At 48.1% G+C, this 26387-nt stretch overlaps 1 protein-coding gene across 1 annotated transcript in view; it reads right to left on the bottom strand.

The window, feature by feature from the left end:
• The window catches only part of sptlc3 (serine palmitoyltransferase, long chain base subunit 3), a 105065-nt gene that overhangs the window by 45318 nt on the left and 33360 nt on the right, over positions 1-26387 (bottom strand). Inside the window, exons 3-4 of the mRNA XM_078230385.1 lie at positions 17516-17670; positions 15342-15490 (exon numbers count right to left, since the gene is read on the bottom strand). Coding sequence (XP_078086511.1) covers positions 15342-15490; positions 17516-17670 — 304 coding nt within the window. The remainder of the gene's footprint in view (positions 1-15341; positions 15491-17515; positions 17671-26387) is intronic.

Here is a 26387-nt window from a genome sequence, read left to right as displayed (position 1 = left end):
CCACAGCAATGTGGTTGACTCTTAACTGCCCGCGGGCAACTAGGGATGGGCAATAAATGCTGGCCCAGCCAGCGATGCCCATATCCAATGAATGAATAAAAAGAACTTTAACTTTGTCAAACATCAATGTGCTTTTTAAGTACATTATCAAACAGTCTGACACGGAGTCACAGAAGGAGATATTACAGGTGGTCAAAGAAATAGGCTTCAAGGAGCATTGCAAAAGAGGAATGGGAAGTCTCAGAGGTTGGGACCTAGGCATCTGCCAGCTATTGTCTCTGGAGTGATTAAAATCGGTTAAGTGTGCAAGAGGCCATAATTGGTGTCTGACATGATACAAGAGCCTAAAAATACACGCAAAGAGCCTCATCTCTTGAAAACACACTTGGTTAAACAATTATTCTGCTCATTCTGCACGAGGTAAAGAGCTTATTTAATATGTTACTCGAACAAAAATGATGCCAGGCTCTCTCTTCAGCTTCTTCTTCAAACATTCGCTCCCCATTTTCTTATCGTAAATCTTGCAATGAAAGGTTGAAGTCATAGAATCATAGAGACCCTACAGTGCAGGAGGAGGCTATTCGGCCCATCGAGTCTACACCGACTCTCCGAAACAGCATCTCACCCAAGCCCTATTCCCGTAAGGCGGCACAGTGGCATACTGCTGCCTCACAGCGCCAGGACCCAGCTTGGGTCACTCTCTGTGTGGAGTTTACACGTTCTCCCTGTGTCTGCGTGGGTTTCCTCCGGGTGCTCCCGGATATGTGGGTTAGGTAGATATGTGGGTTAGGTAGATTGGCCATGCTAAATTGCCTCTTGGTGTCAGGAGGACTAGCTAGGGTGAATGCATGGGGTTATGGGGCTAGGGGCTGGGTGGGATTGTAGTCAGTGCTAACTCTATGGGTCGAATGGCCTTCTTCTGCACTGTGGTGATTCTATGATTCTATTCTATGTAACCCCACGTATTTACCCCACCAATTCCTCTAACCTACACGTCTTTGTGACACTAAGGGGCAATTTAGCTAACCCGCACATCTTTGGACCGTGGGAGGAAACCGGAGCACCCGGAAGAAACCCATGCAGACACGGGGAGAATGTGCAGACTCCACACAGACAGTGACCCAGCTGGGAATTGAACCCAGGCCGCTGGTGCTGTGAGGCAGCAGTGCTAACCACTGTGCCACCCCGTTAGGGAATAGCTTTTGCCAGAATTCCACGGTTTTGAAGGAATCTCCTGAATGTTTTTGCACCTGTACTATTTCCCCTGGGCGCAGGGTCTCGGAACAGTGGGTGTTGTTTGAAGATTAACAGCTAATCTTTTGGGAGTGAAACTGGGAAACATCTCTACACACAGGATAGAAATGTACATCTCTCTCTACCGCAAATGTCAACTGAAGCGAGATGGATTGTTAATTTTAAATCTGACTGATGGATTTCTGTTGTCCAAATACATCAAGAGATAAGGCACCAAGAGCGGGTACATGAAGTACTGCTGGGAAAAAAAGAGACGCCCTGTCGAAGTTTTCCGTCATGTACTCATCAGGACAACTCGCATGATAAACCAACTTCGATTGGTCAAGGCATTGCTGTGGGGAATGTACCAGGGAATGTCTCCCAAGCTTTGTTTAATTGGAAGAAGTGCAATGCGTGGACCTGCTCCCCCTGTCCACAAATGACCGGGCCCTATGTGTGAATGGATGTAGCTTCAAGCACTGTGAGCCTGACTGATGCCACACAGAGTCGACCTGCCTGGTTTGAATTTGAAGAGAAGCTTGGCAGTTAACTGTGCTCTGCTAAATCCTCCAAGGCAAAGCCTTTACCAATCAGAGTGCACTTGCCAACCAATCAGCATTCTCTTTCATGTAGTAAATTGCCGTTCCCTTAATCTTATGAGCCATCCTGATGAGTGCAAGATGAAAAGCCTCGACAGCCTGTTTCTTTTTTCAGCAATACTCCAGTTCTGTACTCAGAAACGACGATTTGTATATGGAGTTAGGCCACAGATCAGCCGCGATCTTACTGAATGGCAGAACAGGCTCGAGGGGCTGAATGGCCTCCTCCTCTCCTACTTTCTAAGTTCACCCACTCCTGATGCAGAAAATATTTTTTTCTGGAGCAACGCAGAAATATCTGTGACACTCAAACAGGTCACACTATTCCAGAGATCCTTGCTAACATGACAAAGTGCATAAACATGCATTATGTTACTTTTATTAGCTTGTTTCTAGACATAATCATTCCAATCCTTTGCTGGCCAGCCTTCCGCCTTCTGCGAAGTTAAGCTCATTAAAACTTCTGCTCTCCATCGTCTAATTCACCCCAAGTCTCATTCACGCTGCACCCCTCCCACCTCATGCTCGCTGAACAATACTTCTCCCTTTCCGACAAGGCCCTGATTTTAAAATTCTTGTCTTTGTTTCCAAATCCCTCCATGGCCTCCCTCCCTCCCTCTAATCTCCTCCAGCCTTACAACCCTCCGAGATCTCTGCACTCCCCCAGTTCTGGTCTCTCGCGCATTGCTGCTTTTGTGGCCATACCTGGTCCCTAAGCCCTGGAATCTCTACCTTCAACCCCTTCCCGCCTCCCTCTCCTGTTTTTTCTTGGAGCGCCTCAAAATCTTCCTCTTTGACCCAGCGACTGATCATCTGTCTTGGGTAATTTATTGCGTGGCTGTGTGTCATACTTTGACTGGAATTTTCCTGTCCCGCCCTCCATGGGAATCGTAGCCGGTGGCTTGAAGGGGAACCATGCAAAGGTCCATTGAGCCTTGGTAGGATTTTTCAGTTTTGGGGTGAGCGCTGCTGGAAAATCCCACTCTTTGATAAAGACACTACAAATAAGTAAGTGCACCAACGCCTCTACTTTCTCAGAAGACTAAGGAAATTTGGCATGTCAGCTCCGACTCTCACCAACTTTTACAGATGCATCATAGAAAGCATTCTTTCTGGTTGTATCACAGCTTGGTATGGCTCCTGCTCTGCCCAAGATCACAAGGAATTACAAAAGGTCGTGAATGCAGCCCAATCCATCACACAAACCAGCCTCCCATCCATTGACTCTGTCTACACTTCCTGCTGCCTCGGAAAAGCAGCCAGCATAATCAAGGACCCCATGTGCCTTGGACATTCTCTCTTCCACCTTCTTCCGTCGGGAAAAAGATACAAAAGTCTGAGTTAACGTACCAACCGACTCAAGAACAGCTTCTTCCCTGCTGCCGTCAGACTTTTGAATGGACCTACCTTGCATTAAGTTGATCTTTCTCTACACCCTAGCTATGACTGTAACACTACATTCTGCACTCTCTCCTTTCCTTCTCTATGAACGGTCTGCTTTGTCTGTATGACGTTTAAGAAACAATACTTTTCACTGTATACTAATAAACGTGACAATAATAAATCCAATCAAATAAAGCTCCCGCTTGTGATGGTTCATCATGCTCAAGGCGCTATAGAAATGTAACTTGCTCTGTGTTTCGTGTCTTACTGGTTTGTCCACGTTCCGGAGAGAATAAACAAAAGAAAGTCTTTCCTTCTCCATATCATCTTTCACAACTTCAGGAGGTCCCAAAGCACTTTACAGCCAATTAAGTACTCTTTGAATCGAGTCACTGTTCTAATGGAAAATGTTTTACATGCCACATGATCTGTAATAATTCTTCTCAGATCATGAGCTATTCAAAGTGGTTCATGCTGTTCAGCCCATTTAATCATAGAATCCCTACAGTGCAGAAGGAAGCCTTTTGGCCCATCGGGCCTGCACCGACCACAATCCCACCCAGGCTCTAGTCCCATAACCCCACATATTTACCCCGCTAATTCCCCTGACACTAAGGGCAATTTAGCATGGCCAATCCACCTTACTCACATATCTTTGGACACTAAGGGGCAATTTAGCATGGCCGTGGAGAGGCAATGGTGTAGTGGTATTGTCACTGGACTAGCAGAGACCCAGGGTAATGTTCTGGGGACCCGGGTTCAAATTCTACCACAGCAAATGTGGAAATTTGAATTCAGTAAAAATCTGGAATTACAGCACCAGTTACCTGGGTTCGATTCCCAGGTTGGGTCACCGTCTGTGTGGAGTCTGCACGTGTTCCCGTACCTGCGTGGGTTTCCTCCATAGATCATAGATTATAGATCATAGAACCCTACACTGCAGAAGGAGGCCATTCGGCCCATTGAGTCTGCACTGATCACAATCCCACCCAAGCCATAACCCCATGCATTTACCCTAGCTAGTCCTCTTAACACTAACAGGCAATTTAGCATGGCCAATCCACCTAACCTGCACATCTTTCAGCCTGTGGGAAGAAACCGGAGCACCCGGAGGAAACCCACGCAGACACGGGGAGAACGTACAAACTCCACACAGACAGCGACCCAAGTTGGGAATTGAACTCGGGGCCCTGGCTATCTTGTCTAGAAGGAGCTGTGCGGTTGTGGCAGGGTTGGTGGGGAGGTCAATAATTGGGCAGCTTAATTCATTATCCATAGGAAAAAACACTGAAGGCAATTTCCTTCACTAGATTACTGTCTTCTTTCCATCCTGCCACATAAGCAAATTAAATATCGTTATTATGTACAGAACGTGGCTGAGTGCAGCCGATACAGAGAGTAGACGGGGCAGGGATAAACAAGTCAACAAGTCCTTGGCTTGGAATCTCAGTGTTCTAGCAGATAATAATTGCAGCATTTTTTTAAAAAGTACTCTTTCATGGGACGAGGGTGTCACTGGCAGGGACAGCATTTATTACCCCTGGAGAAGGTGCTGGTGAGACACCTTCTTGCACCACTGCAGTCCCTGCGGTGTAGGTACACCCAGAGTGCAGTTAGGGAACAAGTTCCAGCTCAGAAAATCTGCTCCACGTCATCTGATTAAATCAAATCAAATCAAATCAAAAGCAATGCATTTTAAAAAATTTTCTTTCATTTAATCTACCTTTTGAAAATCTATCTCAAGACAATTTCCCCCAAATGAGTAGTTGTTCTAAAGCCATGGGGATTGCTGGAGTTGGGGGGTGGTGGTCATCGCAACCAGGCCCAGGTCAAGTTTCTACTTGTTGAAGCAACTTTGCTATTTTCTAGTTAGTTAAGTCCATGGTTTATGCAAATCTGATTTTGATTTTTGATTTGATTTATTATTGTCACATGTATTGGGATACAGTGAAAAGTGTTGTTTCTTGCGCACTATACAGACAAAGCATACCATTCATAGAGAAGGAAATGAGAGAGTGCAGAATCTAGTGTTACAGTCATAGCTTGGGCGTAGAGAAAGATCAACTTAGCGCGAGGTAGGTCCATTCAAAAGTCTGATGGCAGCAGGGAAGAAGCTGTTCCTGAGTCAGTTGGTACGTGATCTCAGACTTTTGTATCTTTTTCCTGACGCAAGGTGGTGGAAGAGAGTATGTTCAGGGTACGTGGGGTCCTTGATTATGCTGGATAAAAGGGAAAATGCTGGAAAATCTCAGCAAGTTTGGCAGTATCTGTAAGGAGAGAAAAGAGCTGACGTTTCAAGTCCAGATGACCCTGTGTCAAAGCTTTGTTAATTATGGTGACCGCTTTTCCGAGGCAGTGGGAAGTATAGACAGAGTCAATGGATGGGAGGTTGGTTTGCGTGATGGACTGGGCTACGTTCACGATCCTTTGTAGTTTCTTGCGGTCTTGGGTAGAGCAGATAAATCTGTTGCTCATTTATTATTTCTTCTGATATAGTCAGACAGAGAATCCTTTGGCAAAAGGATCAATAAACAGAGAAAGTGGATTCCAAATCATTGGCAAGAGATCTAGGGGAGAGAGTGCCATTGGGATTTGGAACGCTCAACTAGAAAAGATGTTGGAAGCCAACTCCATAAACAAATTTAAAAGGGAGTTGAACGGGTTCTTGAGGGTGAGGAGATTGTGCTTCCGTGGGAAATCTGAGGCCCAGCCTAATATCCTGGGGACGCGGGTTCAAATCCCAGCACAGCAGCTGGTGGAATTGAAAGCGGTCATGAAACTATCGTAAAAACCCATCTAGTTCATTGATGTTTAGGGAAGGAAATAAAGTTTATTTATTAGTCACAAGTAGGCTTACATTCACACTGCAATGAAGTTACTGTGAAAATCCCCTAGTCGCCACACTCTGGCGCCTGTTCGGGTACACTGAGGGAGAATTTAGTATGGGTAATGTGCCTAACCAGCATGTCTTTCGGACTGTGGGAGGAAACTGGAGCACCCGGAGGAAACCCACACAGACACGGGGAGAACGTGCAGACTCCACACAGACAGTGACCCAAACCGGGAATCGAAACCCGGATCCCTGGCGCTGTATGGCAGCAGTGCTAACCACTGTGCCACCCTTACCCGGTCTGGTCTACATGTGACCCCAAAGCCACAGCATGGCCAAGTGAGACACTCAGTTCCAGGGCAATCCGGGATGGTATTAAGTGCTGGGCTTGCCAGCAACACCCACGCCCCAAAGAATAAAAAAAATTAAAGGGTCACAGTCAAAAAGTGAATTTTATCTGCTTTCAACACTAGCACCCCTCATTTTTACGAAAGAACATTTTGTTTATTAATCCCTTCCCATAGGACATCCCATCATGCCAAGAAGCAAGCTAGTGAACCTGAGATGACAAAGATATGGACAAGGGTTCTGCGGCACTGGGGGAGAGGGCAGGGAGGAGGTTGCTTATATTCCACTTCACTGCTTTCAGAAGCGAGGAAGGAGGAATGCTGAGAATGTAAACAAGTCACTGACTAAAACAACATTTCTCAGGAAGTGTTGGGAGAGATATCAAATGCCAATGACCAGTACAATCAGATTGAATATGGGTCTATGACATGTCTTTGCACTGCATTTATTTATACAACAATCAGATCACCTGGGACAGCACTGTCGACCTCTGATATTCGAGTCTCGTGGCTTAGTTATATTAAACTTTGTGACTGAAGTCATACCAGCTCTGGGCTGCCTCTCCCTTAGAGAGACACTCTTGAGATCATCAACTGTCTGCACTGTATTAAAAACCATATCTAGTCAATTTCTTAATCAGAGGGGGACCATAAGACATAGGAGCAGAATTAGGCCACTCGGCCCATCGAGTCTGCTCCGCCATTCAATCATGGCTGATATTTTTCCCATCCCCATTCTCCTGCTTTTTCCCCATAACCCCTGATCTCCTTATTAATCAAGAACCTATCTATCTCTGTCTTAAAGACACTCAATGACCCGGCCTCCACAGCCTTCTGTGGCAAAGAGTTCCACACATTCACCACCCTCTGGCTGAAGAAATTCCTCATCTCTGTTTTAAAGGATAATCCCTTTAGCCTGAGGTTGTGCCCTCTGGTTCTAGTTTTTCCTACTGGTGGAAACATCCTCTCCACGTCCACTCTATCCAGGCCTCGCAGTATCCTGCATGTTTCAATAAGATCAGTAAGTCCAAAGATGTGCGGGTCAGGTTGATTGGCCATGCTAAAAAAATTGCCCCTTAGTGTCCTGAGATGTGTAGGTTAGAGGGATTAGCGGGTAAAATATGTAGGGATATGGGGGTAGGGCCTGGGTGGGATTGTGGTCGGTGTAGACTCGGTGGGCTGAATGGCCTCCTTCTGCATTGTAGGGTCTATGAGCTCCTCCCTCATCCTTCTAAACTCCAATGAGTACAGACCCAGAGTCCTCAACCGTTCCTCAAACGACAAGCTCTTCATTCCAGGGATCATTCTTGTGAACCTCCTCTGAACCCTTTCCAAGGTCAGCACGTCCTTCCTTAGATACGTGGCCCAAAACTGCTCACAATACTCTGATCGTTAACTTCTAGTTAACAATATTAACTCCCACCAGGTAGGTTGCCAAGTCAGTAACTGACCCAATGACCACCAGGAGAAAACTTGGCCCGCACGATGGGGGCTGCCGCTGTCTGCGTGGAGCCTGCACCTTCTCCCCATGGCTGCGTGGGTTTCCTCCGGGTGCTCCAGTTTTCTCCCACAGTCCGAAAGACATGCTGGTTAGGTGGATTGGCCATGCTAAATTCTCCCTCAGTGTACCCGAACATGCGCCGGAGTGTTGCGACTAGGGGACTAGGCGGCATGTGGCACAGGTTAGGTTGATTGGCCATGCTAAATTGACCCTGTCAGGAGTTTAGCAGGGTAAATGTGCGAGGTTACAGGGATAGGGTCTGGGTGGGATTGGTCGCAGTGCAGGCTCGATGGGCTGAATGGCCTCCTTCTGTACTGTAGGGATTCTATGATGATTCAAATGGAGATGCTGGAAAGCCAAGTGCGCAAGGAATAAAATTAACCCACAGCAAGAAAACCCTCGTTTTCCCTCGAGGCTAAACTACAAATCGGCAAAACTGGTAATTAAATAATCTTGCTTGATCCCATGTGTACAAAGGCCCACATTAAACTCTACTGAAACTAATTTATCAATGGAAAAGGTCACTTCTTGTTGAGGAACAGAGCGAATGCTTGTGACAACAGGTCACGTTACTGACAAAAAGATTGCAAGGTCTGGAAGCGGCAATGCAATCGCCAGCTCGATCTGCCAAGCAGGACGGCTGATTGGGAAACTCTGAAATTGGTGAATCATTTGTGGGTTTGCCACTAAACTGCATCGTCAGGCAGCCCAACTCTGCCTCAACTGGCGGTCCGGGCTGTGGTGTGAGGATTCCATGCCTTTGAGACCGGGTGGGACCCGGTTTCTCCCACTCTCCGCCCACCTCAGTAAGCTTTGAGAGCAAGGGAGGGGTCGGCCCAAAACGCACCCCGCCCAGCCAGCCACCCACACGTGGACACTCGCTTCATACCAGCAACACGAGAAAATTGCATCAAAGGTAATAACCGGATTTATAAAGCACATTTATTTATTTATCACAAGTAGGCTTACACTAACACTGCAATGAAGCTACTGTGAAAATCCCCTAGTCGCCACACTCTGGCGCCTGTTCGGGTACACTGAGGGAGAATTTAGCATGGTCAAGGCACCTAACCAGCACGTCTTTCAGACTGTGGGAGGAAACCGGAGCACCCGGAGGAAACTCATGCAGACATGGGGAGAACATTTAGACTCCGCATGGACAGTTTTTCAAGCTGGGAATCGAACCCGGGTCCCTGGCGCTGTGAGGCAGCAGTGCTAACCACCGTGACACCGTGCCTCCTTTAATGCCTCCCACAATGTCACTTGCACCATGAGCAACATGCGTCAATAAAGATATCAGAAACAACAACTTCTGGCGAGGAACGTCCAGAACGCATGAGAGTTTATAATATCAAAATGAGAGTTAGGTTTGAGATTATTACACGGGATGTGGGTGTCGCTGACAATCCCAGCATTTGGTGCCCTTTCCCTGAACTGAGTGTCTTGTTCAGCCATTTCAGAGGACAGTTAAGGGTCAACCACATTGCTGTGTGGGGGTCTGGAGTCACATAAGACCAGAAAGTTTAACGTTTATTTATTTATCAGTCACAAGTAGGGCTTACATTCACACTGCAATGAAGTTATTGTGAAAATCCCCTGGTCACCACACTCCGGCACCTGTTCGGGTACACTGAGGGAGAATTTATCATGGTCAATTTACCTAACCAGCACATCTTTCGGACTGTGGGGGGAAACCGGAGCACCCGGAGGAAACCCACGCAGACACGGGTAGAATGTGCAAACTCCACACAGACAGTGACCCAAAGCGGGAATCGAACCTGGGTCCCTGGCTCTGTGAGGCAGCAGTGCTAACCACTGTGCCAACGTGCTGCCCAAAGATATAGGAGCAGAATTAGGTCATTTGGCCCACTGAGTCTGCTCTACCGTTCAATCATGGTTGATATGATTCTCATCCCCATTCTCCTGCCTTCTCCCCGTAACCCTTGATCCCCTTATTGATCGAGAACCTATTTAACTCTGTCTTAAAGACACTCAATGTCCTGGCCTCCACAGCCCTCTGTGGCAAAGAGTCCCATAGATTCACCACTCTCTGGCTGAAGAATTTCCTCCTCATCTCAGTTTTAAAGGAGTGTCCCTTCACTCTGAGGTTGTGTCCTCGAGTTCTAGTCTCTCCCACTAGTGGAAACATCCTCTCCACGTCCACTCTATCTGGGCCTCTCAATATTCTGTAAGTTTCAATTAGATCCCCCCCTCATCCTTCTAAACTCCATCGAGGATAGACCCAGATTCCTCAGCTGCTCCTCATATGACAAACCCTTCATTCCTGGGATCATTCTTGTGAACCTCCTCTGAATCCCTTCCAAGGCCGACACATCCTTCCTTAGGTATGGGGCCCAAAACGCCTCACAATATTCCAAATGGAATGTGGGCCAGACCAGCTAAGGACAGCAGATTTTCTTCCCGAAAGGACATTAGTGAACTAGATGTTTTTTTTTACCTCAATCAATGGTAGTTTGATGGTCACCATCACTGAGATATAGAACATAGAACATAGAAAGCCACAGCACAAACAGGCCCTTCGGCCCACAAGTTGCGCCGATCACATCCCCACCTCTAGGCCTATCTATAGCCCTCAATCCCATTAAATCCCATGTACTCATCCAGAAGTCTCTTAAAAGACCCCAACGAGTTTGCCTCCACCACCACCGACGTCAGCCGATTCCACTCACCCACCACCCTCTGAGTGAAAAACTTACCCCTGACATCCCCCCTGTACCTACCCCCCAGCACCTTAAACCTGTGTCCTCTCGTAGCAACCATTTCAGCCCTTGGAAATAGCCTCTGAGAGTCCACCCTATCCAGACCCCTCAACATCTTGTAAACCTCTATCAGGTCACCTCTCATCCTTCGTCTCTCCAGGGAGAAGAGACCAAGCTCCCTCAACCTATCCTCATAAGGCATGCCCCCCAATCCAGGCAACATCCTTGTAAATCTCCTCTGCACCCTTTCAATGGCTTCAACATCTTTCCTGTAATGAGGTGACCAGAACTGCGCGCAGTACTCCAAGTGGGGTCTAACCAGGGTCCTATAAAGCTGCAGCATTATCTCCCGACTCCTAAACTCAATCCCTCGATTAATGAAGGCTAGTACGCCATACGCCTTCTTGACCGCATCCTCCACCTGCGAGGCCGATTTAAGAGTCCTATGGACCCGGACCCCAAGATCCTTCTGATCCTCTACACTGCTAAGAATGGTACCCTTCATTTTATACTGCTGCTCCATCCCATTGGATCTGCCAAAATGGATCACTACACACTTATCCGGGTTGAAGTCCATCTGCCACTTCTCCGCCCAGTCTTGCATTCTATCTATGTCTCGCTGCAACTTCTGACATCCCTCCAAACTATCCACAACACCACCTACCTTGGTGTCGTCAGCAAACTTACCAACCCATCCCTCCACTTCCTCATCCAGGTCATTTATGAAAATGACAAACAGCAAGGGTCCCAGAACAGATCCCTGGGGCACTCCACTGGTCACTGACCTCCATGCAGAGAAAGACCCCTCCACAGCCACTCTCTGCCTTCTGCAGGCAAGCCAGTTCTGGATCCACAAGGCAACAGCCCCTTGGATCCCATGCCCTCTCACTTTCTCAAGAAGTCTTGCATGGGGGACCTTATCGAACGCTTTGCTGAAGTCCATATAGACCACATCCACCGCTCTTCCTTCGTCAATGTGCTTGGTCACATTTTCAAAGAACTCAACCAGGCTCGTAAGGCACGACCTGCCCCTGACAAATATGGGCGAGATTCTCTGGCGTTGTTTGCGAGCGGCGGAATTTTCTGGTCCTGCCGCTGTCAATGGGAATTCCATTCTTTGGAATTCTTTACCCCAGGGAGCTCTAAGTGCTCAATCATTAAACCTATTCAGGACTGAGATCCATAGATTTTTGGTTGTTATGGGAATCATGAGATATAGCGATAGAGTGGGAAAGTGGAGTTGAGGGTGAAGATCAGGCACGACCAGAACAGGCCTGAGGGCTTGTCAGGAGTCAGCCAATCAAGAGTTCAGCGAACCTGCCCCAGCGTCCGGTCAGACCAGAGCCAATCAATACCTCCATTTTCCTGGCTTTGTTCCGTCTCCTGTGATACGCTTACTCAACAAGAATCAACAATCTCAGGGAGCAGAGAATCCCGCCGGCGTTAATGGCCAGAGAATTCCGGCCTAGATTTCAATTCCAGATTTTATGAAGAGAACCAGTTGCCACGGTGGGGTTTGAACTCATGTCTCCAGAGCATTACCCTGGGCTTCTGGATTACGAGTCCAGTGACATTACCGCTCTGCCACCATCTCCACACCAGCCGTCCTGTAATAAGTCTGCGGAGGCAGAAATCCATTCACCCAAATCCCTTTATTTACAAACTCTAACAGCAGTACACGGGGTGCTATCAGTCAGCAGTCTACCTCTGGGGGTGCCAGAGGAACTGACACTCCCAGTTAAAAACAAGGAAAAGACTCCCTCACTGGCCTATCAATTGTCCCCTTAATCAGGGACATCTTTTGTTGTCCAACCAAATAAACAAAATCATATTAACTTAGGGATAACGAAAAAGGAGAGGAACCGCCTGAAACCAAAAACAAAGCGGAAACTTAAAACATGAAATTAAAATGTGATAAAGGGGGTTAATAATACACCCCAGTCGCTGCGGTGCCCAGCGGGCACGGAAGGCGTCAACTGTGCCCTCGGACATCGTGTGCTCCCTTTCCAGAGACACCCGGTGGCGAATATAGCCGCGGCAGAGGGGCAGACAGTCAGGTTGGATAACCCCGCGATCGCCGGCTGCCTGGGCCTGTAGATGGCACAGCTTTGCCAGGCCCAGGAGCAGGTTCACGAGGAGGTCCTCCTCCTTCCCCGCCACCCCCCTCCACACCGGGTGCACTCCTTAATCAGGGAGTTCATATTCCAATAGGCCAACCTCAATGGCCTGATTGAAGTCATTACACTCCCTCCCCATCCATATATAGAGGACAGGGAATTCCAGAACTTTCCTTCTGAAAGACTGTGAAGGTCTTTGCTGTGGGTGGAGACCCGGGGGGGGGGGGGGGGGGGGAGAGAGAGAGAGAGTGGGGGTGGGGGGAGAGATAAATGTAAATTTGTATGGATGAGCTTGTTGATTCTTGTTGAGTAAGAGTATCACGGGAGATGGAACAAAGCCAAGAAAATGGAGGCATTGATTGGCTCTGGTCTGACTGAACGCTGGGACAGGTTCGCTGAACTCTGATGCAAGTTTGATTGGCTGACTCCTGACAAGCCCTCAAGCCTGTTCTGCTGATCCTGGCTGATCTCCCCCGTCAACTCCACTTTCCCGCTCTATCCCCGTATCCCATGATTCCCACAGCAGCGAAAAATCTATGGATCTCAGTCCTGAATTCACTCAATGACTGAGAATCTACTGCCCTCTGGGTTAAGAATTCCAAAGATTCATCATCCTCTGAGCGAAGAAACTTCTCCTCATCTCAGTCCAAAATGGCCGACCCCATATCAAGAAAGTGTGGCTCCCAGTTCTAGACTCTCCTGCAAAGGCCACTCTGCATCTACCCTGTTAAGCTCTCTAAGAATTTTATCCATTTCAGTGAGATCAACTCTTATTCTTCTTAGCTCGGGGAATGTAAGCCCATTCTACGCAATCTTCCTTCAGAGGACAACTTCTCATCAGATGAATCAGCCAACACAGCCATTTTAAAACACCCATGCACACATCTTATAGAATCATAGAATCCCTACTGTGCAGAAGGAGGCTATTCGGCCCATCGAGTCTGCACCAACCACATTCCCACCCAGGCCCTATCCCCAGAACCCCAGGCATTTGCTCTAGCTAACCTCCCTGAGATTAAGGGGCAATTTAGCATGGCCAATCAACCTAACCCACACATCTTTGGACTGTGGGAGGAAACCGGAGCACCCGGAGGAAACCCACGCAGACACAGGGAGAACGTGCAGACTCCGCACAGACAGTGATCCAAGGCCGGGAATCGAACCCGGGTCCCTGGCGCTGTGAAGCAGCAGTGCTAACCACTGTGTCACTGTGCTGCCTGAGAACACTTGGGGGTGAACGAAAAGAGTTGAGGTTACTCCTGAACATTGGAGGCTGACGGGTGACCTGAGAGAAGTTTACAAAATGATGAGAGGCACGGATAGAATGGATAGTTGGAGGCTTTTTCGCAGGGCGGAATTGTCAATTACTAGGCGACATAGGTTAAACGTAAAAGGGGGAAAGTTTAAAGGAGATGTGAGGGGCAATTTTTTTTACATAGAGGATGGTAAGTGCCTGCAATGCGCTACCAGAGGAGGTGGTAGAAGCAGATGCAATAGCAACTTTTAAGAGGCATCTTGACAGATACATGAATCGGCCGGGAATAGAGGGATACGGACCGCACAAAGACAACGGGTCTTTAGTTTAGAAAGGCGTCATGTGTTGACGCAGGCTTGGTGGGCCGAAGGGCCTGTTCCTGTGCTGTACTGTTCTTTGTCCTTTGAGAGTGTTTACTTACCTAAACCTAAATAAATCACTTGCACCTCTGATTTATTTGAGAAGCAACCACTTACATTTATATAGCACCTTTAGCAAAATTAAACATCCTAAAACGCTTCACAGACGCATTATAAAACAGAGACCTGGGTTCGATTCTGGCCTTGGGACACTGTCTGTCGGAGTTTACACAGTCTCCCCTGTGTCAGCGTGGGTTTCTTTTGGGTGCTCCGGTTCCTTCCCCCATAATCCGAAAGATCTGCGGGTTAGGTGGATTGGCCGTGCTAAATTGCCCCTTAGTGTCCCAAGATGTGCTGGTTAGATGGATTTTCCATGCTAAATGTGCGGGGTGTTGGGGATAGGGTGGGGGAATGGGGGGGGGGGGGGGGGGGGGCTGCTTTGGGTAAAGATGTTCTTTCGGAGAGAAGATGCGGACTCAATGGGCTGATTGGCCCCCTTCTGCACTGTGGGAATTTGATGATTTTACGAATGCCGGTGCAGCTTTGAGGGTCGGTGCGGTTTGTCACGTGTGCCGTGTATTTATCGCTCAGTCAACCCCTCTGAGAAACAGAACAGCTCCTCTGTGGGAGCTTGCTGTACACAAACTGGCAGCTGCACCTTCTACGTCACCGACCACGCTCGGCTGGCTGCAAGTGCCCGCAAGGTCGTCCAGAGATGCTGTGGAAACGCAAGTGTCCACGGTTTAAAACCTGTCAGGTGAAGGGAGTGACTTGCGAAAGCCAGCGAATGCCAGGTTACTGAGCATGGCTGGGTGACTGAGAATTAGCTTCAGCTGCCACAGGACTTTTCATAGGAAGCAAAGTGAACTCCAGCGACCGACAAATGTCACGCACAAAAATGCGAATCACTGTGCGTCCGTTTGACTTAGGTCTCTTATCCAGTTAGCTCGGCAGCCAAGGTAAATATTTGCTTACCCACTCACAGGCTGTTACATACCCATTTCCTGCCTTGTGCTGCATACTCCCGCACCGTACATCATTGTCACTTCTGCCACCGAGTTCAAGGACTCTCCCTTATTCTCTGCAAAGCCCAGGTAGTTGTAGGAGCCCATGTTGATCACATCTTTAATCACTCGTCCCGTGTACCTGCGGTGAAGGCAGTGTCGGATGTTAAATTTGCAGCTTCAGAGTTATTTTTTAAAAAGTTTATTTATGAGCGTCACAAGTCGGCTTACATTATTAACACTGCAATGAAGTTACTGTCAAAATCCCCTAGTCACCACTCTCTGGTGCCTGTTCAGGTAACACGAAGGGAGAATTTAGCACGGCCAATCTACCTAACTGGCACGTCTTTCAGACTGTGGGAGGAAACCGGAGCACCCGGAGGAAACCCACGCAGACACGGGGAGAACGTGCAAACTCCGCACAGACCCGAGCTGGGATTTGAACCCGGGTCCCTGGTGCTGTGAGGCAGCAGTGCTAACCACGGTGCCACAAGCCGCCCCTGTTAGGTGGGAAACACAACTTTATCATTTTCTAAGCCGTTGATAAACAGCGACCTTCACAAGTGCTAATCAGAGGCTGCAGATTAAATACACGGATAATAAAAGCACAATTCCGCGGATGCTGGGAAACTGAAATAAAAACAGAAAATGCTGGATAAACTCAGTGAGTCTGACAGCATCTGTGGAGAGAGAAACAGATTTAATGTTTCGGATCTAAATGACCAGGTTCCTGGCCGCATTAGAGATGAGTGAGAGAGAAAGTATGAGAGAGAAAGTGAGAGAGAGAGAGAAAGAGAGAGAGAGAATGTATGTGAGTGTGTGTGAATGCGTGTGAGCGAGTGGGTGAGAGCGAGAGCGAGCGAGCGAATGAGCGAGTGTGTGTGTGTGAGAGAGCGAGAGAGCGAGCGAGAGAGAGCGAGCGAGCGAGAGAGAGAGAGAGCGAGAGAGAGAGAGCGAGAGAGAGAGAGCGAGAGAGAGAGAGCGAGAGAGAGAGAGCGAGAGAGCGAGAGCGAGAGAGAGAGCGAGAGCGAGAGAGCGAGAGAGCGAGAGAGAGAGAGCGAGAGAGAGAGAGCGAGAGAGAGAGAGAGAGCGAGAGAGAATGTATGTGAGTGTGTGTGAATGTGTGTGAGCGAGTGGGTGAGAGCGAGAGCGAGCGAGCGAATGAGCGAGTGTGTGTGTGTGTGTGTGAGAGAGCGAGCGAGAGAACGAGTGAGCGAATGACTGCGCGTGTGAGCCAGTGAGTGTGTGTGCGTGAGTGTGTTTGTGTTTGAGAGTGTGTGCGTGTGTGCATGAGAAAGTGTGTGTGAGGAAGTGTGAGAGTGTGTGTGTGTGTGTGTGTACCCAACTCAAATTACGCTGGCGGACATGAGAATATAAGACATAAAAACAGAAAGTGCTGAATAAACTCAGCGGGTCTGGCAGCATCTGTGGAGAGAGAAGCAGAGTTAATGTTTCGAGACCAACTTGATTCTTCTTTGGAGCTGGAATACACGGATCGTTCAGGCTTTTATCTCCAGCTACAAAACCACCGCTAACAAAAACGCCAAGTGAAAAACAAAGGCCATGACTCCTGTTGAAAGGCTGTGATTAACCACTCTTGCCTCCGGGTCAGAAGGTTCTGGGTTCAAGTCCCACCCGGGACACGTGTGCATAGAAATCAAGGCTGACACTCCCAGTCTGGCACCGACGGAGTGCTGCATTGTTGGAGGTGCAGATAAGGTGAGATGAAGCAGTGTGTGAGGAGACTCAAACACCAGCAGAGAGCAGTCGGGCCAGTGGCCTTCCTCTGTGTGGGAGATTCAATGTATTCTATCGATGTGAAGCCAAGTCACACGGTTTGAATTAAAGTCTCGGATTACAGTTGGCGGACCTCAGATGGGTAGCTAGCTAGAGATGAGAGTCACTCGTGAGCAGGAATGAGGGAAGATAAATTAACCAGGGCAGGATTGGGAGCAGGGTAGATTCCCACTGTGCACAACGGTCATCCCACAAGACAGCACCTCTGAGAGTGCAGCACCCCCTCAGCACCGGACTGCAGTGTAGGTCACCTTCTTGTACTCAAGTGCCTGGAGTGGGATTTGAACCGGAGGAAAGAGTGTTGCACACACACACACACACACACACACACACGTATCAGGGTTGGAAGGCTGCCTCCCTCATGCTGTACCTGAAAGTCCAATTGTAGTCATCGGAGACACGCTCCACCAGGTCAAACGTAGGTCCAGGCACACTGCAGATTGGCCGGTTCCAGTTGTCACGGACCCTTATGTACAGATTGCGTTTGTAGAAATTTTCAAAGTCTTGGTAAAGTGGCACAAAATCCTGCATTGTGAAACAGCAAACCATCAATTTTACAATCGCAGCAAGTCATTAACCATATTCCGCAAAGGGTCACACTTATCTGGGGCGGCACAGTGGTTAGCTCTACTGCCTCACAGCGCCAGGGACCTGGGTTCAATTCTGGCCTCGGGTCACTGTCTGTGTGGAGTTTGCACATTCTCCCCGTGTCTGCGTGGGTTTCCTCCGGGTGCTCCAGTTTCCTTCCACAGTCTGAAAGACGTGCTGGTTAGTTGCATTGGCCATGCTAATTTTCCCTTAGTGTAACTAAACAGGCGCCGGAGTGTGGTGACTGGGGGATTTTCACAGTAACTTCATTGCAGTGTTAATGTAAGCCTACTTGTGACTAATAAATAAACTTTAACTTTAAATGGGCCACCCCTCATTTTTAAACAGAGAATTCTAGATTCTCCCACAAGAGCAAACATCCGCTCCACATCCACCCTGTCGGGACCCCCTCAGGATCTTATATGTTTCACTCGAGTCGCCTTTTACTCTTCTAAACTCCAATGGATACAAGTTGAACCTATCCAGCTGGGCAGTTTTTAAATAACCTGTAAACAGAGGGTGGGATTTTCCGGTCCCGCCCACCACAGGAAGCATAGTGGGCAGGGGGGGGGGGGGGGGGGGGGGGGGGGGGGGCGGACCATACAAAGGTCCATTGACCTCGGGTGGGATTTTCCGGTTGTTGGGGTGAGCGCAGCCGGAAAATCCCGCTCAGAGTGTTTGCAATCAGGTCAGTCAGTCTGGAAGGAGTAAGCGATAAAGGGTGGCACGGTGGCACAGTGGTTAGCACTGCTGCCTCACAGCGCCAGGGACCCAAGTTCAATTCCCAGCTTGGGTCACTGTCTGTGTGGAGTTTGCACATTCTCCCCGTGTCTGCGTGGGTTTCTTCCGGGTGCTCCGGTTTCCTCCCATAATCCATGTAGGTTAGGTTGATTGGCCGTGCTAAATTGACCCTAGTGTTGGGAGATTAGCAGGCTAACTATGTGGGGTTAAGGGAATGTGGGGGTAACATCATTCTTTTTATTGGGTGGCACAGTGGTTAGCACTGCTGCCTCCCAGCACCAGGGACCCAGGTTCGATTCTCGGTTTGGGTCTGTGCGGAATCTGCACGTTCTCCGTGTCTGCGTGGGTTTCCTCCCACAGTCCGAAAGACGTGCTGGTTAGGGTGCATTGGTCATGCTAAATTCTCCCTCAGTGAACCCGAACAGGCGCCGGAGTGTGGCGACTGTGGAATTTGCAGTAACTTCATTGCAGTGTTGATGTGACACTAATCAAATAGAGAAATAAGTAAATAAATAAGTATTCTTTCACAGGATGTGGACATCGCTGGCTAGGCCAGCATTTATTGTCCATCCCTAATGGAGAAGGTGGTGGTGAGCTACCTTCTTGAGCCGCTGCAGTCATGTGGTGTAGATATACCCACAGTGCTGTTAGGGAAGGAGTTCCAGGATTTTGACCCAGCGACAGTGAAGGAACGGTCGATATATTTCCCAGTCAGGACAGTGAGTGACTCAGAGGGGAACCTGCAGGTGGTGGTATCCCCAGGTATCTGCTGCCCTTGTCCTTCTAGGTGGTAGTGGTTGTGGGTTTGGAAGGTGCTGCAAAGGGGCCTCGATAAGTTGCTGCAGTGCATCTTGCAGACAGTACACGTGGCTGTCACTGTGTGTTGGTGGTGGAGGGAGTGAATGTTTTTTGATTTGAGTGAAAAGTATTGTTTCTTGCGCGCTATACAGACAAAGCATACCGTTCATAGTGAAGGAAAGTAGAGAGTGCAGAATATAGTGTTACAGTCATAGTGCAGTGAGAGATCAGCTTAATATAAGGTAGGTCCATTCAAAAGTCTGATGACAGCAGGGAAGAAGCTGTTCTTGAGTCGGTTGGTACGCGATCTCAGACTTTTGTATCTTTTTCCCGAAGGAAGAAAGTGGAAGAGAGAAAGTCCAGGGTGCGCGGGGGTCCTTAATTATGCTGGCTGCTTTTCCGAGGCAGCGGGAAGTGTAGACAGAGTCAATGGGTGTGAGACTGGTTTGTGTGATGGACTGGGCTCTGTTCATGACCCTTTGTAGTTCCTTGTGATTACTCAGTTCCCTGTCGAAAGTCACTATTGAATCTGCTTCCACTGCCCTTTCATGCAGCATGTTCCAGATCACAACAACTCGCTGCATAACTTCTTTCCCCTCAAAAATTACCTTCAGGCTAATTCTATCAGTCAAGGTACACAGTCACTCAGAACCCACTCCTCTTTCCTCGAGTCTGACTGGTTACAAATGTCTCCTGTTTTCTGTCTAACCAACAGGTGCCAGGATTTGTCCAGCTTTTCAAACAACATCCTATTCATACGAACATACCAGGTAGGAGCTGGAGGAGGCCATTCAGCCCCTTATGCCTGCTCCACCCTTTTTTTATTCATTTGTGGGACATGGGCATCGCTGGCTAGGCCAGCATTCAATGCCCATCTCTAGTTGCCTTTGAGAAGGTGGTGGTGAGCTGCCTTCTTGAATCGCTGCAGTCCGTGTGCTGTGGGTTGATCCACAATGTCGTTACGGAGGGAATTCCAGGATTTTTACCCAGCGACTGCGAAGGAACGGCGATATACTTCTAAGTCTATATGGTGCATGGCTTGGAGGGGAATTTGCAGGTGGCGATGTTGCCATGTATCTGCTGCCCTTGTTGATTTGATTTATTATTGTCACATGTATTAGCATACAGTGAAAAGTTTTGTTTCTTGCGCGCTATACAAAGCATACCGTTCACAGAGAAGGAAACGAGAGTGCAGAATGTAGTGTTACAGTCATAGCTAGGGTGTAGAGAAAGATCAACTTAATGCGAGGTAGGTCCATTCAAAAGTCTGACAGCAGCAGGGGAGAAGCTGTTCTTCAGTCGATTGGTACGTGTCCTCAGACTTTTATGTTTTTTCCCCCCCCGACAGAAGAAGGTGGAAGAGAGAATGTCCGGGGTGTGTGGGGTCCCTATTTATGCTGGCTACTTTCTCGAGGCAGTGGAACTGTAGGCAGAATCAATGGGTGGGAGGCTGGTTTGCATGATGGACTGGGCTTCATTCATGACCCTTTATAGTTTCTTGCGGTCCTGGACAGAGCAGGAGCCATACCAAGCTGTGTTACAACCAGAAAAAATGCTTTCTATGGCGCATGTGTGAAAGTTGGTGAGAGTCGTAGCTGACATGCCAAATTTCCTTAGCCTCCTGAGAAAGTAGAGGCTTTCTTAACTATAGTGTCGGCATGGGGGGACCAGGACAGGTTTTTGGTGCTCGGGACACGCTCTCGACCCTTTCTACTTCGTTCCCGTTGATGTAGACAGGGGCATGTTCTCCTTTATGCTTCCTGAAGTTGATGACGATCTCCTTCGTTTTGTTGACATTGAGGGAGAGATTGTCACCGCACCAGTTCACCAGATTCTCTATCTCATTCCTGCACTCTGTCTCATCATTGTGTGAGATCTAACCCACTACGGTGGTGTCATCAGCAAACTTGAAAATTGAGTTGGAGGGGAAAAGTTTAAAGTTTATTTATTAGTCACAAGTAAGGCTTACATTAACACTGCAATGAAGTCACTGTGAAATTCCCCTAGTCGCCACACTCCGGCGCCTGTTCGGGTAACACTGAGGGAGAATTTAGCATGGCCAACGCACCTAACCAGCACGCCTTTTGGACTGTGGGAGGAAATCGGAGCACCTAGAGGAAACCCACGCAGACACGGGGAGAACGTGCAGACTCTGCACAGACAGTGACTGAAGCTGGGAATCGAGCCCGGGTCCCTGGCACTGTGAGGCAACAGTGCTAGCCGCTGTGCCACCTTGCCCCCCCCTACTTGAAATGTTGACTCTATACCTCTCTCCACAGATGCTGCCAGACCAGGTGAGCATTTCCAGCACTTTACGCTGAATTTGCTCATACTGAACATATATAGACTTTCTCTCTCGTTGGACCTATCTCTGCTCGTTCAAGGTTAAAGTCTGAGTAATGGTGCCATGTATGAGGCTAGATAAGCAGAGAGCGTCTGCAGGTCATTTAATCACAGGAGATATCACATTTAAGTTTAATTACGTAAACTAGCTCTGCAATCCTTGAAACATAAAAGGTTCAGCAGCAATGTGATTGAGTTTATTTCGGGGCCTTGAGTTGATGGGGTCAGTGGAGAGAAACTTTCTCCCTGGTGACAAAGTTTAGGACAAGAGGGACATAATCTTAAAAATCAAAGGTAGATCATTCAGGAAAGAAATGAGGAAATATTTCTTCAGGCAATCAAGTGTGGAACTGTCCTATGCAAAGATCAGTAGATACTGACTCAATAATTTTAAAGAGATTTTTCCTAGATGAGGGTTAAAAGGATATGGAGTCAAGGTGAATGGATTTGATTTGATTTATTATTGTCACGTGTATTAGTATACAGGGAAAAGTACTGTTTCTTGTGCGCTATACAGACAAAGCATACCGTTCATGGAGAAGGAAATGGAGGGAGTGCAGAATGCAGTGTTCCAGTCATAGCCAGGGTGTCGAGAAAGATCAACTTAGTGCAAGGTAGGTCCATTCAAAAGTCTGATGGCAGCAGGGAAGAAGCTGTTCTTGAGTCGGTTGGTACGTGACCTCAGACTTTTCTATCTTTTTTCCCAACGGAAGAAGGTGGAAGAGAGAATGTCCGGGGTGCGTGGGGTCCTTAATTATGCTGGCTGCTTTCCTGAGGCAGCGGAAAGTATAGACAGAGTCAATGGATGGGAGGCTGGTTTGAGTGATGGACTGGGCTTTGTTCACGACCTTTTGTAGTTCCTTGCGGTCTTGGGCAGAGCAGGAGCCATACCAAGCTGTGATACAACCAGAAAGAATGCTTTCTATGGTGCATCTGTAAAAGTTGGAGAGAGTCGTAGCGGACATGTCAAATTTCCTGTCTTCTGAGAAAGACGAGGCATTGGTGGACTTTCTTAACTATAGTGTCGGCGTGGGGGGGACCAGGACAGGTTGTTGGTGATCTGGACACTGAATAACTTGAAGCTCTCGACCATTTCAATGGAGTTAAGGACAGAGTACAGGAATGAGATAGAGAATCTGGTGAACTGGTGCGGGAACAATAATCTCTCCCTCAATGTCAACAAAACGAAGAAGATAGTCATCGACTTCAGGAAGCGTAAAGGAGAACATGTCCCTGTCTACATCAACGGGGACGAAGTAGAAATGGTCGAGAGCTTCAAGTTTTTAGGTGCCCAGATCACCAACAACTTGCCCTGGTCCCCCCATGCCGACACTATAGTTAAGAAAACCACCAACGCCTCGACATTCTCAGAAGATTAAGGAAATTTGGCATGTCAGCTGCGACTCTCATCAATTTTTACAGATGCACCATAGAAAGCATTCTTTCTGGTTGTATCACAGCTTGGTATGGCTCCTGCTCTGCCCAAGACCACAAGAAACTACAATAGGTCGTAAACGTAGCCCAATCCATCGTGCAAACCAGCCTCCCATCCATTGACTCTGTCTAGATTTCCCATTGCCTCAGCAAAGTAGCCAGCACAATTGAGGACCCCACGTACCCCGGACTCTCTCTTCCACCTTCTTCCATTGGGAAAAAGATACAAAAGTCTGAGGTCACGTACCAACCGACTCAAGAACAGCTTCTTCCCTGCTGTCATCAGGCTTTTGAATGGACTTACCTCGCATTAAGTTGATCTTTCTCTACACCCTAGCTATGACTGTAACACTACATTCTGCACCCTCTTGTTTCCTTCTCTATAAACGGTATGCTTTGTTTGAATAGTGCTCAAGAAATAATATTTTTCACTGTATGTTAATACATGTGACAATAATAAATCAAATCAAATCAGTTAAGGTACAGGTTAGCCAGGTTTTAAAGTTTATTTATTAGTGTTACATGTAGGCTTACATTAACGCTCCATTGAAGTTACTGTGGTGTCATGAATAATTGAACAGGCTAGAGAAGGCGAGAGGGTGAAGCCAGGGTCATAGAACGATGCAGTACAGGAGGCCATTTGGCCCATCTCCTCAGTGACAGGGGGGGTTTGTCCAATGCAAAACTCTGTCATCGTATAATTTTCCATAGGTTTTGAAAGGAGCCGAATGATTTCAGATCAGCTCCAGGCCCCGGGGCACCAGGGCAGAGTGATTGCTGCAAACCAGAAATTCGACATTCCTGCGTCGCTCCGGAACAGATCGCCTTCGTTGTGAAATCACAAGATTGTCATTTTTTTTATACCAGTCTCCCGCTGAGAGAAGAAAAACCTAACACGCCCTCTGAGCTCAGCAGGCAACGAATGTGGACTGGCATCCCTCCCGTGCCACACACACTATCTGTGCTCCACCGCCCGTCCACACTCTGCTGTCCCTGCCCTTATACTCACACCTAGCACTCCCCTCCCCAGTTCTCCCCTCACCCCAGGCTGTGCTCGCTGACCGACCCCACTAAGCAACGTCAGGCTTTAAAATTCTCATCCTGGTTTTCAAATCTCGCCTCTGCCTCACTCACCCCCCCCATCTCTCTGTTAGCTCCTTCAACCCCATTACATGAACGGTATGCTTTGTATAGCATGCAAAAAAACAATACTTTTCACTGTATGTTAATACATGTAACAATAATAAATCAAACCAAACAACCCTCTGACATCTCTGCACTCCTCCAATCCTGGTCTCCTGTGCATCCACAGATGTGGAGATGCCGGCGTTGGACTGGCGTGAACACGGTAAGAAGTCTCACAACACCTGGTTAAAGTCCAACACGTTTATTTGGTAGCAAATACCATAAGCTTTCTTCATGCACAGGTTTGAACAAGACTTCTTCACCGCACGGGACCTTCAACCGATGCTATACACTAGATACATCGATGATATTTTCTTCCTTTGGAGTCATGGTGAGCAATTACTGAAACAACAATATGATGACATCAACAAGTTCCATCCCACCATCAGACTCACCATGGACTACTCTCCGGAATCGGTTGCATTCTTGGACACACGCATCTCCATTAAGGACGGTCACCTCAGCACCTCACTGTACCGCAAGCCCACGGATAACCTCACGACGCTCCACTTCTCCAGCTTCCACCCTAAACACGTTAAAGAAGCCATTCCCTACAGACAAGCCCTCCGTATACACAGGATCTGCTCAGATGAGGAGGATCACAACAGACACCTCCAGACGCTGAAAGATGCCCTCATAAGAACAGGATATGGCACTCAACTCATCGATCAACAGTTCCGACGCGCCACAGCTAAAAACCGCACCGACCTCCTCAGAAGACCAACACGGGACATGGTGGACAGAGTACCCTTCGTCGTCCAGTACTTCCCCGGAGCGGAGAAGCTACGGCATCTCCTCTGGAGCCTTCAACATGTCATTGATGAAGACGAACATCTCGCCAAGGCCATCCCCACACCCCCACTTCTTGCCTTTAAACAACCACGCAACCTCAAACAGGCCATTGTCCGCAGCAAACTAAACAGCCTTCAGAACAGTGACCACGACACCACACAACCCTGCCACAGCAACCTCTGCAAGACGTGCCGGATCATCGACACGGATGCCATCATTTCACGTAAGAACACCATCTACCAGGTACATGGTACCTACTCTTGCAACTCGGCCAACATTGTCTACCTGATACGCTGCAAGAAAGGATGTCCCGAGGCATGGTACACTGGGGAAACCATGCAGACGCTACGACAACGGATGAATGAACACCGCTCGACAATCACCAGGCAAGACTGTTCTCTTCCTGTGCGGGAGCACTTCAGCAGTCACGGGCATTCAGCCTTGGATCTTCAGGTAAGCGTTCTCCAAGGCGGCCTTCACGACACACGACAGCGCAGAGTCGCTGAGCAGAAACTGATAGCCAAGTTCCGGACACATGAGGACGGCCTAAACCGGGATGTTGGATTTATGTCACATTATCAGTAACCCCCACAGCTTGCCTCCTGGGCTTGTAGAATCTCACTAGTTGTTCTGTCTGGAGACAATACACATTTCTTTAACCTGTGTTTAATGTTCCCTCCACCCACATTGTCTGTACCTTTAAGACCTGGCTGGCTGTAGGATTCGCATTCTAATCAGTATTCTGCAACTTGATTTTGTCTGTTTGCACTGTTTGAGAGCACATTTCCACTCCATCTGACGAAGGAGCAGTGCTCTGAAAGCTTATGGTATTTGCTACCAAATAAACCTGTTGGACTTTAACCTGGTGTTGTGAGACTTCTTACCGTATCCACAGATTCACAGATGCTTACAGCACAGAAGGAGGCCATTCAGTCCATTGTGTCCAGTCAACAAGAATCGGGACACTAATTTTCCAGCGCTTGGTTCAAAGCCCTGGAGGTTACACAGCACAAGTGAATATCTAAATACTTCTTAAATGTATGAGAGTTTCTGACTCAACCACACTTTCAGGGAGTGAGTTCCAGACTCCCACCACCCTCTGGGTGAAAAGTTTCTCCTCAACTCCCCTCTTAGCCTTCTACTTCTTACCTTTAATCTCTGCCCCCTAGTTACTGACCCTTCTAACTAATGGGAAAAGTGCCTTCATACCCCTACGAATGCCCCTCATAATCTTAATGTGGAGATGCCGGCACTGGACTGGGGTGGGCACAGCAAGAAGTCTCACATCATCAGGTTGAAGCTACTTAATGAAGGAGCAGCGCTCTGAAAGCTCGTGATTACAAATAATCCTGTTGGACGTT

This window comes from Mustelus asterias, chromosome 15, assembly GCF_964213995.1.
Source record: "Mustelus asterias chromosome 15, sMusAst1.hap1.1, whole genome shotgun sequence".
NCBI lineage: Eukaryota > Metazoa > Chordata > Chondrichthyes > Carcharhiniformes > Triakidae > Mustelus > Mustelus asterias.
The sequence above is the reverse complement of the archived record's forward strand: the minus strand, read 5'-3'. Positions and strand labels throughout refer to the sequence as shown.